Genomic DNA, 13,104 nt, shown 5'->3' with positions numbered 1-13,104 from the left:
ACCCCTAACCTTTCACCTTTCATTCCCCGTCCAGAGTTGTGTCAGGGCAGATCACCACCAAAATTTGTACCCACCCTCAGATTTGGATTTGCTTTGGGGAGGGTGGGGCATCTTCAGCTCCACCTTGCATCTTGGCCTGTACCCCATGGAGTTCAGAAGGATCGGTGGTGGGGGGGTGGGGGAGAAATACTGAAAGGCCTGGATAGAGTGGACGTGGAGGGGATGTTTCCATCAGTGGGAGAGTCCAGGATCCGAGGGCACAGCCTCAGAATAAAGGGACGTCCCTTTAGAACTGAGATGAGGAGGAATTTCTTCAGCCGGAGGGCTGAATTGGTTGCCACAGAGGGCTATGGAGGCCAAGTCATTGGGTGTATTTAAGGCAGAGATTGACAGGTTCTTGAGCGGTGAGGGGTTTAAGGATTACAGGGAGAAAGCAGGAGAATAGGGTTGAAAAAATCAGCCACGATAGCAGAGCAGACTCAATGGGCTGAATGGCCTAATTCTGCTCCTTTATCTTATGGTTTTGCACCCAACCCCAGCTTGCATCTTGCATCCATTGTATCTTGCATCTTGCCTCCCACTCCATTGCATCTTGCACCCCATTGCATTTTGCATCCCACCTTATTGCATCTCGCACCCCACCGCATGTTGCACCCCACCAATCTTGCACCCCACTGCATCTTGCACACCAGCTTGCATCTTGCACCCCATTGAATCATGCATCCCACCCCACCTTGCACCCCAGCTTACATCTTGCACCCCACCCATCTTGCACCCTAGCTTGCATCCCACTCCAGCTTGCATGTTGCACCCCAGCTTGCATTGTGCATCCTGCCCCACCTTGCACCCCGCTGCACCTTGCATCCCACCCATCTTGCACCCCAGCTTGCACCCCGCATCCCACCCATCTTGCACGTTGCACCCCAGCTTGCATCGTGCATCCCACCCCACCTTGCAACCCCGCTGCATCTTGCATGTGCACCCCAGCTTGAACCGTGCATTCCCACCCCACCTTGCAACCCCGCTGCATCTTGCACGTGCACCCCAGCTTGCATCGTGCATTCCCACCCCACCTTGCAACCCCGCTGCATCTTGCATGTGCACCCCAGCTTGAACCGTGCATTCCCACCCCACCTTGCAACCCCGCTGCATCTTGCATGTGCACCCCAGCTTGCATCGTGCATTCCCACCCCACCTTGCAACCCCGCTGCATCTTGCATGTGCACCCCAGCTTGCAACCCCGCTGCATCTTGCATGTGCACCCCAGCTTGCAACCCCGCTGCATCTTGCACGTGCACCCCAGCTTGCATCGTGCATTCCCACCCCACCTTGCAACCCCCTGCTGCATCTCGCATCCCACCCCGCCTTCCTTCTGCTTTGATGCCGCAAGTCCGGGCGAGCCAGCGCGCAGACTCGACGGCGGGGATACCCCGCCCCGCCTGCGTCTGCGCCGGACTCGCTGCTCCCACCCTGAGACACATCAAGGGCTCGCTCCCCAGCCGCAGCCTGCTCGCCGTGAACGCGCACAGGTAGCCCATGTAACCCATCCTCAGAGAGGGAGCATCGCACGCCTGCATTTAGCATGGCTGAGCCGGCCGCTGGCGAATTATACCATTTAAACTCAATTATGGACACCCTCTCCACAATAAGTGTAAGTATTTGCAGATTGTTTAAACCCAGAAAGTCAAATCTTTGGGATAGTTCTCCCCCCGAGCTGTGTGCATTGCAACGTCTTGATTAAAATCTGTAATCTTGCATTGCCAGAAGTTTAAATGCGACACAAGTCACTCTAATGCAGGTAAATATTTTCTGTTTTACTGGCGCAGAGAGAGGTTGCAGCGTGAATTTTGGCGACAGGTTTGCATTTCAGTGCAGTGTTGCAATTTATTTTATATTGCAATATAAATGATTTATTTACAAGGACTGGAGGATTGTTTTAATGTGTCTCGGGATTGAGAAGGGGTGAATATGAGTGGGGAAAGATGAATTGCAATTAAAACACACACACACACACACACACACACACACACACACACACACTGTTAGACGTGTTAATTTTGGGGTAATCTTGCAATACCATTTCCTTATCGCCTCTTCTGGTTGCAGTTTCTATAGAAACTACAGATGTCTGTCTGTCTCTCTCTCTCTGTTTTTTTTAACACTGCTTCACAAGCCCTCCCCTTCCTTATTTTGACACCGGTAAGACTGCAGAGCCCACCGTTCGAGGGGGGTGTGTGTTTGAGAGAGAGAGGGGAAAGACTCGTCGCATTCGACAATCTTTCACCACCACACACGCACACACACACACCCTCACAATTTAACCCCCCCCCCCCCCCCGCTTCATGAGACATTTGCATTTGGGAGACAATGACCTCAAAGAAGGTTCTGAGAGTGAGTATTAACGGGGAAGGGGGTACGTTACATGGGGATGGTGGTGGGGGGGGGGGAGTGCTTTCATTTAAACTGGGTGCCTTGAATTAAATTAGCAATCATTTGCAAGGTCGCGGGTGCATTTTAAATTTTTGCATTGGGTTCGTGCATGATTAATTCGCCTTCCCACCCCGAGAAATTTAATTTTTCTTTTCTCTGTCTGATTAAATTGCTCGCTTGCAACCGGCTCTGCGGATTAGCACGCTTGTCTTTGACAGATAAAGCTCTGCTGTATCAGTGTTTTGTTGCACCAGCGGAGGTGGAGGGAGGGAGGGGGTGTGTGTGAAAATGCAGTGGGCTCGATCTGCTTCGTTAAAGTGGGGTGGTGTGGGGGGCATTTAAACCGGTGGTTTCCCTCCCCCCCCCCCTTTTTTTTAACTGCATCAATCCCTTTACCTTCTGGTCCTGCCCGTTGTTTGTAGAGGGGACTCTGCAGGGTGTGTAGACTTTGTTCAGGGTGGCCCAGGTTTTGCTACCTCTTCGGCCCTTTCTCCTCCTCCTAGCCCAACCCGCGCCCCCGCCCAAGCATTCTCCCATCGTTGCGCGTTTCTTTGACCTCACAAGGGACTTTGCGGCCAATTGCACGCCCTGTCTGTTGCTGAGTGAAGGATTTCAATTTGCCAGGAACCCTCGACAGCCATTCTGTGCACAGTGCGATCCCGGAAGCAGCAAGCTGGTAATGTGCAGATTGCCTGTAATGTCTCTCCCCAACCCCTAACCTCTTGGTTGAGGGGTAAATATGGGGTAACCTGTTTGCACCTCTCTCTGGTAGAGGCTGTGGGGAGAGGGGGGAGGGAATAGAACATAGAAAACCTACAGCACATACAGGCCCTTCGGCCCACAAAGCTGTGCCGAACATGTCCCTACCTTAGAAATGACTAGGCTTACCCATAGCCCTCTATTTTTCTCAGCTCCGTGTACCTATCCAAAAGTCTCTTAAAAGCCCCTATCGTATCCGCCTCCACCACCATTGCCGGCAGCCCATTCCCCGCACTCACCACTCTCTGAGTAAAAAACTTACCCCTGACATCTCCTCTGTACCTACTCCCCAGCACCTTCAACCTGTGTCCTCTTGTGGCCACCATTTCAGCCCTGGGGGAAAGCCTCTGACTATCCACACGATCAATGCCTCTCATCATCTTATACACCTCTATCAGGTCCCCCCTCATCCTCCGTCGCTCCAAGGAGAAAGGGCTGTTCCCTCAACCTGTCCTCATAAGGCATGCTCCCCAATCCAGGCAGCATCCTTGTAAATCTTTCTTATTTTTTAAGAGCAGATGAGGTCTTAAAAGGTGGTGTCCCTTAGTGCCTGGTCCCCTGTTCTGAGGATTCCTTCCCCCCCCCCAGAGCAGGAGGGCTTTGGGGAAGGAACAGTGGTTGCCTCTTGTTGGGCTGTCTCCCCGAATCTGGGACTTCATTCCCATTGCCAGAGTGTTGGGTTCGTGGAGCAGTACGGCATGGATACAGGCCCTTCGGCCCAACCAGTCCATGATGCCCACCCAGCTAGTCCCAATTCCCTGCGTTCGGCCCATATCCCTCCAAGCCCCGCCCCTCCGTGTACCTATCCAAGTGCTTCTTAAATGATACTGTTGTACCTGCCTCACCCACTTCCTCTGGCAGCTCGTTCCATAGACTCTCCACCCTCTGCTTGGAAAAAGTTGCCCCTCGGGTCCCTTTTAAATCTTTCCCCCCTCACCCTCAACCTACACCCCGCCCCCTGCCCCAAAGTTTTGGATTTCCCCCTACCCTGGGGATAAGACTGTTGCAGTCTGCCTTATCTATGCCCTTCATTTTAAACACTTGAGCTATGTGCGTGTTGGCCTTTGCCCCCAGCGAGAGTATTGGTGCACCCCCCCCATGTCCCGTTGCAAGATTTTCCCCCGTCTCCCTAAAATGGGGTTTCAGTAGTCAGATGTCCAGAACCCCAATAAGAATGCTAACGGAATCAGCCTTGGTATCACCGACCCAGTTACAGCACAAGGTCTCCATCTCCTTCCCACCCTCGCCTCCTGAAGCTAACAAATTTCACCCCAACACCCCTTCCACCATCAAACAATCAGCTTCCCCCCCCATCCCCAAAACTTTAATTCTACGAGCGCTCCCCACCAAGAGCTGGGGCTTTTCTCTTTGGAGGATGAGAGGTGACTTGATAGAGGTGTACAAGAGGCATAGATCGAGTGGACAGTCAGAGACTTTTTCCCAGGGTGACAATGGCTAACACGAGGGGACATCATTTGAAGGTGATTGGAGGAAGGTATAAGGGGGGTGTCAGGGATAAGTTTTTTTTTACACAGAGAGTGGTGGGTGTGTGGAACGCACTGCCTGCAGAGGTTGTGGGGGCAGATACATTAGGGACATTTAAGAGACTCTTAGATAGACACATGAATGATAGAGAAATGGAGGGTTATGTGGGAGGGAAGGGTTAGATGGATCTTAGAGCAGGATAAAATGTCGGCACAACATTGTGGGCCGAAGGGCCTGTACTGTGCTGTGGTGTCCCATGTTCTATATTAGATGGGCACTTGAATCACCAAGGCACAAAGGTGCTGGTTCATGGGATTATTGCGGAAGGGTCAGCAGGAATGTGATGGGCCAAAAGGCCTGTCTCTGTGCTGTACAAGTCTGTGACCCAATGAAAACTGTTGTTGATCCTAAAAAATCTGTGAATTGTAAAAAAAACTTAAATTACTCAGCAGGTCAAGCAGCTTCTGCAGGGAGAGAAGGTGTTATTGTTCCATGAGATGTAAGAGTTGTTCCAGTCCACCATTCACTAAGATCGGTGTCACCTTCCTGAGCTGATTCCCATGTCCCCTTGGTTCCGTGATAACTATCTTCTGCTGCTTGGGATCCTGCTGTTCTTGTGCCTCTGGGGTGGGGGGGTGGGGTGGTGTTGCTGCAGGTTTCTATGTTGGGATTGTTTCGATGTAAGTTGTTGCCTCCTAATGTGTGCAGGCCCTGTCCCGGGCGTGTGTGATGGGACAGTGTAGAGGGAGCTTCACCCTGTGTCTGACCCCAAGAGTGTGTAATGGGACGGTGCGGAGGGAGCTTCACTCTGTGTCTGACCCCAGGACGGTGTAGAGGGAGCTTCACTCTGTGTCTTACCCCAGGAGTGTGTGACGGGACAGACCACTTTACAACCAAAGAAGTTTTTTTGGGAATTTTGTTGTTATGTGAGGCAGCCAAATTGCTAGCTGTGGGAGCTTCCTGTGCACGGAAAGTCACCTGCCTCTTCCAAAATGACCATCAGCTTCCATCCAAGATGCCTAACGTCTCATCGCAAAGATGGTAATGCCAAGCCTGGTGGTTTCCGGTGGGACTTGAACCCACGATCTTTGGATTTGGGGAACCTGGTGCCCGCTGAGCCTCATGGGGGCTGGGGACAGGGGACAGGGTACAGGGGATGCGACAACTTTATCTAGGGCCCATCAAAATGGGACTTGTGATGGTTTCGGGTGAGGGACATTGAGTCCCTCACCTGAAGTGTTGTGTAGCAGTTAGCGTAACGCTATTACAGCGCCAGCGACCTGGGTTCGATTCCGGCCGCTGTCTGTAAGGAATTTGTACGTTCTCCCCTTGTCTGCGTGGGTTTCCTCTGGGTGCTCCGGTTTCCTCCCACATTCCAAAGACAGACGGGTTAGGAAGTTGTGGGCATGCTATGTTGGCACTGGAGGCGCGGCGACATTTGCGGGCTGCCCCCAGCACGTTCTCAGTAATGCAAAAAGACACATTTCACTGTGCGTTTCGATGTACATGTGACTAATAAATACCTTATTTCATCTTAACTGTTCCTCTCTCCACAGATGCTGCCTGGCTCAGGTTGCCAAAACTTTTTCTAACTTTGTACCACGTTGGCTCAGTTTTGCATGTCCTCCTCGTGTAAGTCTCATCCCATCAACTTGCCGTTAATGACTTGTTACCCGGATGCGGAGTTTGCCGACGACTTCCCCCATCGAGCCATTTCGACTCATCCTATCGCAGGCATTCCCTTTGTTCTACACAGCCCTCCCCTACCTCCCCCACTGAAAACTAACTTGCATCTCGCTCTTACCCACTTCCAACGCAGGGTCCCAGACCTGAAACTGCGTCTGCTTTTCTCCCTCCACAGATGCTGCCTGACCTGCTGAGTGTTTCCATTGTGTTCTGTTTTAAACTCAAATTTCCAGCATCTGCAGTTTCTTGATTCTCAGGAGATGTGTTGGCTGGGTTGAGACTTGGCCGAGCCATGGACACTGTGTAGCTCCGCGCCTCGGTGATCTGGGTCCGTGCCCCTGTCCTGGGTGGGACGGTGGTCTGTCTGGGTCTGACGCCCACTCTGAGTTGTACATTGCTTCACGGTTTCTACACGCCTGTAAAACCCATCTGGTACCGAGAGGACTTGGTAATGAACATAGAAACATAGAACACTACAGCACAGTACAGGCCCTTTGGCCCACAATGTTGTGCCGACATTTTATCCTGCTCTAAGATCTATCTAACCCTTCCCTCCCACATAGCCATCCATTTTTCTATCATTCATGTGTCTATCTAAGAGTCTCTTAAATGTCCCTAATGTATCTGCCCCCACAACCTCTGCCGGCAGTGCGTTCCACGCACCCACCACTCTCTGTGTAAAAAAAAAACTTACCCCTGACATCCCCCTTGTACCATCCTCTAGTCACCTCAAAATTATGTCCCCTCATGTTAGCCATTGTCACCCTGGGAAAAAGTCTCTGACTGTCCCCTCGATCTATGCCTCTTATCATCTTGTACACCTCTATCAAGTCACCTCTCATCCTCCTCCTCTCCAAAGAGAAAAGCCCCAGCTCGCTCAACCTATCCTCATAAGACATGCTCTCCAATCCAGGCAGCATCCTGGTAAATCTCCTCTGCACCCTCTCTAAAGCTTCCACATCCTATAATGAGGCGACCAGAACTGAACACAATACTCCAAGTGTGGTCTGACCAGAGTTCTATAGAGCTGCAACATCACCTCGCGGCTCTTGAACTCAGTACCCCGACTAGTAAAGGCCAACGCTCCATACGCCTTCTTAACAACCCTATCAACCTGTGTGACAACTTGAGGGATCTATGGATGTGGACCCCAAGATCCCTCTATTCCTCCACACTGCTGAGGATTGAGTGGAGGTTAATTTGGTGAGACCCACGTCTTCAGCTGAGGGAGAACCATAGAGCACTACAGCACAGAAAACAGGCCTTTCGGCCCTTCTAGTCTGTGCCTCGAGGTGATCTCATTAGAAATGCTCTGGAGCGGTATGAGGAAGAAACAGCCCCTTCAGCCCATCGACTCTGTGCTGACCGCCAAGCACTGGTTAACACCAATCCTACTTTGTCCCCCCCACATTCCCACCAACACTCTCCCTCCACCTCCCCCCCCCCCCCCCCCCCCCCGATTCTACCCCTCACCCGGGGGGCGATTTACAGCAGCCGATTAACCCACCAACCCCGCACGTCGTTGGGATGTGAGAGGGATCCTGGGGGGATCCCTGTGGGTGTTTCCCCTGTGGGTTTACCAGCTCCCATTGCCGGTTACAAGATCGGTAATTAGTTTAGTATTGTCACACGTACCGAGATATGGTGAGAAGCTTTTGTCTGCGAGCCATCCAGACAGATCATTCCGTACATAAGTACATCAAGGGAGTACAAAAGAAAACAGAATGCAGAATAAAGTGTCACAGCTGCAGAGAAAGTGCAGTGCAGGCAGACAATAAGGTGCAAGGGCCGCGACGAGGTAGATTGAGAGGTCAAGATTCTGTCTTTTAGCGTGTGGGAGGCCCGTTCAAGAGTCTGATAACAGTGGGATAGAAGCTGTCCTTGAGCCTGGTGGTACGTGCTTTCAGGCTTTTGTATCTTCTCCCCGACGGGAGGGGGGAGAAGAGAGAATGGGGTGGGCGGGGTCTTTGATTATGCTGGCTGCTTTGTCGAGGTAGCAGGAAGTGTAGACAGAGTCCACGGAGGGGAGGCTGGTGTCCGTGATGCGCTGGGCTGTGTCCACAACTCTCCGGTTTCTTGCGGTCCCGGGCAGGGCAGTTGCCGTCCCAAGCCGGGATACATCCAGATAGGATGCTTTCTGTGGTGCATCTGTAAACAAAAAAAATCGGTGAGGGTCAATGGGGACATGCCAATGCGGCTCCTTTAAGAGTTTTCCAGCCTCTGTTCTGGCAGCTTGTGCCACAGCAGATACTGGCATTCGAGGTCCGACCGAGACCAGATGGCGCCTTGTATCTCACTGCCCTCTGCCAGTTCCCTGGCAGTCTGCAGCCGCAGCTGTTGTGGGGGGGGGGGGGGGTGGTCATTCATCTCACAATCGCCTCTGTCCGTCGCTTGACTGACCATCACTGGGACAACAATCTGTTTGGGGAAACGGCTGAGATTTAGAGTGCTTCAGGCCACTCTGCCCATCAGCTTCATGCTGTGCTACTGACGCTAATCTAATCCCCCCCCACCCCGCTAACTCGCGCTCAGTTTCAAGAACCTGTTCTGTAGGGGATCAAAAATGAAGGGTTTCAGGTGAGAGGAAGATTTGAGGGGTAGGTTTTTTTTACACAGTGGTTGACATCTGGGAAGTGCAGAGATTGGTAAATTGGTTTATTATTGTTTCACGTACTGAGGTACAGTGAAAAACTTAGTTTTGCATGCCGTCCATACAGATCATTTCATCACAACAGTGCATTGAGGTAGTACAAGAGAAAAGCAATAACAGAATGCAGAATAAAGTGTTACAGCTACAGAGAAAGTGCAGTGCAGGCGGACGATAAGGTGCGAGGGCCACGACGAGGTAGATTGTGAGGTCAAGAATCCATCTTATTGTACAAGAGGTCCGTTCAATAGTCTTATAACAGCAGGTTAGAAGCTGTCCTTAAGCCTGGTGGTATGTGTTTCAGAATCGATGAGATTTATTATTGCTGACTTGGGTGACGTGAAATTTGTTTTGTGGCAGCAGTACAGAGCAAGACGTAAGTTACTGTCTTCTCCTGTGTCTGTATCTCCCGCCCGATGGGAGGTGGGAGAGGAATCTTCGGAGTGGGGCTCGGAAGGAAGGTGGAATCGGATTTAATTGCTGCGTTTAAGGGGCATATAAGATGTCTTCGTTAGTCACATGTACATCGAAACACACAGTGAAATGCATCTTTTTGTGTAGAGTGTTCTGGGGCGGGGGGGGGGGGGGGGGGGGGCAGCCTGCAAGTGTCGCCACGCTTCCGGCGCCAACACAGCACGCCCACAACTTTCTCAACCCATACGTCTTTGGAACGTGGGAGGAAACCGGAGCACCCGGAGGAAACCCGAGAGAACGTACAAACTCCTTTACAGGCAGTGGCGGGAATTGAACCCGGCTCGCTGGCGCTGTAATAGCGTTACGCTAACCGCTACACTACTGTGCCTGCCTCTTTAAGAGATATTAAATGGTCAAGGAATGGAAGGTTGTAATGTGGACAAATGGATCATACAAGCAGCATTCACGAGAGACATAAATTATACTCAATCATTCACGTGCACTATATTTATTTAGTAATTTAAGGTAATTTTTATGTCTGTTGTACTGCTGCCATAAAACATCGAATTTCACAACATACAATTCAGTGATAATAAACCTAATTCTAGAACAAAAAGTCCTTTTTAGTGCAAAAGTCCTCATAGTGTTTTTACAAGAAGACACAATTAGAACCAAAAGACCATTGTAGTGCAAAGTGGTCCCAGTGTTGCTGTACTGAGGCAGTGATTCGGGTCGTGCAGGTCGGTTCAAGAACCGAATGGTTGAAGGGAAGTAGCTGTTCCTGAACCTGGTGGTGTGGGGACTTCAGGCTTCTGTACCTCCTGCCCGATGGGAGCTGCGAGAAGACGGCACGGCCCGGATAGTGGGGGGATCTTTGATGGATGTTCTAAGGGATTTGCCAGGGAAATCCCTGGGATGAGAGGGTTGTCCCATCAAGACAGGCTGAACAATTTGGGTCAGTATTCCTTGGAGTTTATATATAAAAAAATGAGGGGTGACCTCAGAATTATCGGCGACAGGTCATGGAAATGTGTTGTTTTATGGCGGCAGTACAGTGCAAGATGTAAAGATTACTACAAGTTACAAAAATAAATAGTGCAGGGGGAATAACGAGGTAGTGTTCATGGGTTCATGGACCATTCAGGAATCCGATGGCGGAGGGGAAGAAGCTGTTCCTGAATCGTTGAGTGTGGGTCTTCAGGCTCCTGTACCTCCTCCCCGATGGTAGTAACGAGAAGAGGGCACGTCCCGGGTGGTGAGGGTCCTCAGTGATGGACGCCGCCTTCTAGAGGCGCCGCCTCTTGAAGGTGTCCTCGATGGCGGGGAGGGTTGTGCCCGTGATGGAGCTGGCTGAGTCTATAACCCTCTTGCGATCCTGCGCATTGGAGCCTCCGTACCAGGCGGTGATGCAACCAGTCAGAACGCTCTCCGCCGTACATCTGTAGAAATTTGCAAGAGCTTTTGGTGACCTACCGAATCTCCTCAAACTCCTAACGAAGTAGAGCCGCTGGCGTGCCTTCTTTGTGGTTGCATCGTGTTGGGCCTGGGGTAGATCCTCTGAGATGTTGACGCCCAGGAACTTGAACCTTCTCAACCTTTCCACCGCTGACTCCTCAGTGAGGACTGGTGTGTGTTCTCCCGACTTCCCCTTCATGAAGTCTGCAATCAGTTCCTTGGTCTCATTGTTGCGACACCCCTCACCCAGCCGATCCATCTCACTCCTATTGCCGTCTGAGATTCTGCCGACTTCTTGAAACATCTCGGATCCTCGGGAGGTGTGGAGATGTTCCCACCAGCAGGAATGTCTTGAACGAGGGGGCAGAGTTAGAAGATTAGGGGGCGGTCACTTAACACTGAGGCGCCTGAGAACTTCTCGTGAATAGCGAATCTCTGGAATCCTCTGTCCCGGAGGGTTGTGACTGGATCACGGGGTGGGATGCAGCTTTAAAGAGGAGGGAGGTGGTTTCAAGGGATTTGAGGGCCTGGGGCAGATGTTGAGTGGCAAGGTAGGCTTGAGGGGCTAAATGGCCTCAGTGCCTCCAGCCTCCATGTTGAACATCGGGCACCCTCCTACACCGATCCCATTCCCCAGCATCCGAGCCCTTGGTGATTCAAATCCTGGTCTGGATACTTCAAAGTTGTGAAAATCTCTGCCCCCCCCCCCCCAGGCAGCTGGAGGCTTGCTGTGCACAGGTGGATCCCAAAATAAAATTTGGGCGGGGGGGGGGAGGTGTGGTTGTCCTGACGCTGCCAAGGGCTACAGAGAATGGGTTCCTGGGATAAGGGTCTGCAGTGACAGAGGTGGACAAGGCTGGGTCTGTGTACCCGGTTTGATAGGAAGGTGTAAAAAAAAATTTGGGGTCCCGATAGAGTGAGGAACAGGAGGCTGCTCGAGTTGGGAGCGGGGTCACAGGGAGAAAATAAACCTCACGAGCAATCGGAGGAGGCAGGTGTGGCAGGGATCTGGAGCGCTCTGCGGCTGAAGTGGAAGCAGGTTGCAAGGTGGCCTCCAAGTTGGGTAAAAGGTCCCAGGGGTCAGAACCAGTGATTGTGCCGGTAGAGAGCTGATACACACACAATGGGCCAAATGGCCTCCTGTGCTTAAACCAGTCCATGTAGATGCGTGCCTCTTTCCCCCTACCTAGTTTATTTCCAATTAATTTAATTAACCTTCCTTCAACAAATCAGACCTTGAAACCCATTGGGACTTGCAACATTTGGAATATACGTGTGGAATTGCAAGCCAGAGGAAGAGGCTTGGAGATTCTGCCCGCTCTTTGAACGGGCTTTCCAATTGATGCCACCTTCCCCCCCCCCCTCGCTCCCAAAACAGGCCCTTCGGCCCAACCGGTCCATGCCAACCAAGATTCCCATCCCTCTAAACCTTTCCTATCCATGTACCTGTCCAAGTGCCTTTTGAATGTACCTGCCTCCACCGCTCCCTCTGGCAGCTCGCTCCGTACACTGACCCCTCTACTTTCCCTCCAGTGTTTATCCGTTGGGAATCTCCTGTTAAGTCAGCTCCCACTGCCCTCTTGGCTGCCCTGTCCCAGATCCCAGCTGCGTGCAACCGAGAAACATTCCCCTCCGCCTCTGGTTCCGTACCTAATTCGCACCCCCTGCCAGTGGGAACAAGTTCTCCATATTTATAATCAATCCATAATTTTGATTTCTTGGAATGATTCCGGGAATGAGGGACCGTACTTTGGTGAAATTCTGGAGAAGGTGGGATTGTACTACTTGGAGCTGCAAAGCTCATGAGGAGATTTAATAGGGGCCAACTCAGAGTAAGCTTAGCAGGTCGAGCCGCTGCCTCAGGGCTCCAGAGACCCGGGTTCGATCCCGAACTCCGGCATTGTGTGCGTGGAGTCCACACATTCTCCCCCGTGGGTTCCTCCCCCGGGTGCTCCCAGTTCCCTCCCACATCCCAACGACGTGCGGGGTCGGTGGGTTAATCGGCCGCTGTGAATCGCCCCCCCAGTGTGTGGGTGAGGGGTAGAATCTGGGGGGGTAGTTGGAAATGTGGTAAGAATAAAATGGGGATCGGTATGAATGGGTGGTTGGTGGTCGGCACGGACTCAGTGGGCCGAAGGGGCCTGTCTCTCCCTCTCTGACTCTCCGTCTGGCAGGAAGAAGCCATCCAGCCCACGGTGTCTCCTCTCCCACTCGACACGATCATGGCA

General features: G+C 51.9%; 1 protein-coding gene across 1 annotated transcript in view; it reads left to right on the top strand.

The window, feature by feature from the left end:
- The first annotated feature begins 1,529 nt into the window (after window positions 1-1,529).
- Window positions 1,530-13,104, top strand: part of LOC127587497 (tripartite motif-containing protein 46-like) — a 46,383-nt gene continuing 34,808 nt past the window's right edge. The window contains exon 1 of the mRNA XM_052045857.1: window positions 1,530-1,651. Within this exon, the coding sequence (XP_051901817.1) occupies window positions 1,583-1,651 (69 nt within the window). The 5' untranslated portion in view covers window positions 1,530-1,582. The remainder of the gene's footprint in view (window positions 1,652-13,104) is intronic.

This window comes from Pristis pectinata, chromosome 40 (assembly GCF_009764475.1).
Source record: "Pristis pectinata isolate sPriPec2 chromosome 40, sPriPec2.1.pri, whole genome shotgun sequence".
Taxonomy (NCBI): domain Eukaryota; kingdom Metazoa; phylum Chordata; class Chondrichthyes; order Rhinopristiformes; family Pristidae; genus Pristis; species Pristis pectinata.
This window is presented reverse-complemented; position numbering and strand designations above follow the sequence as displayed.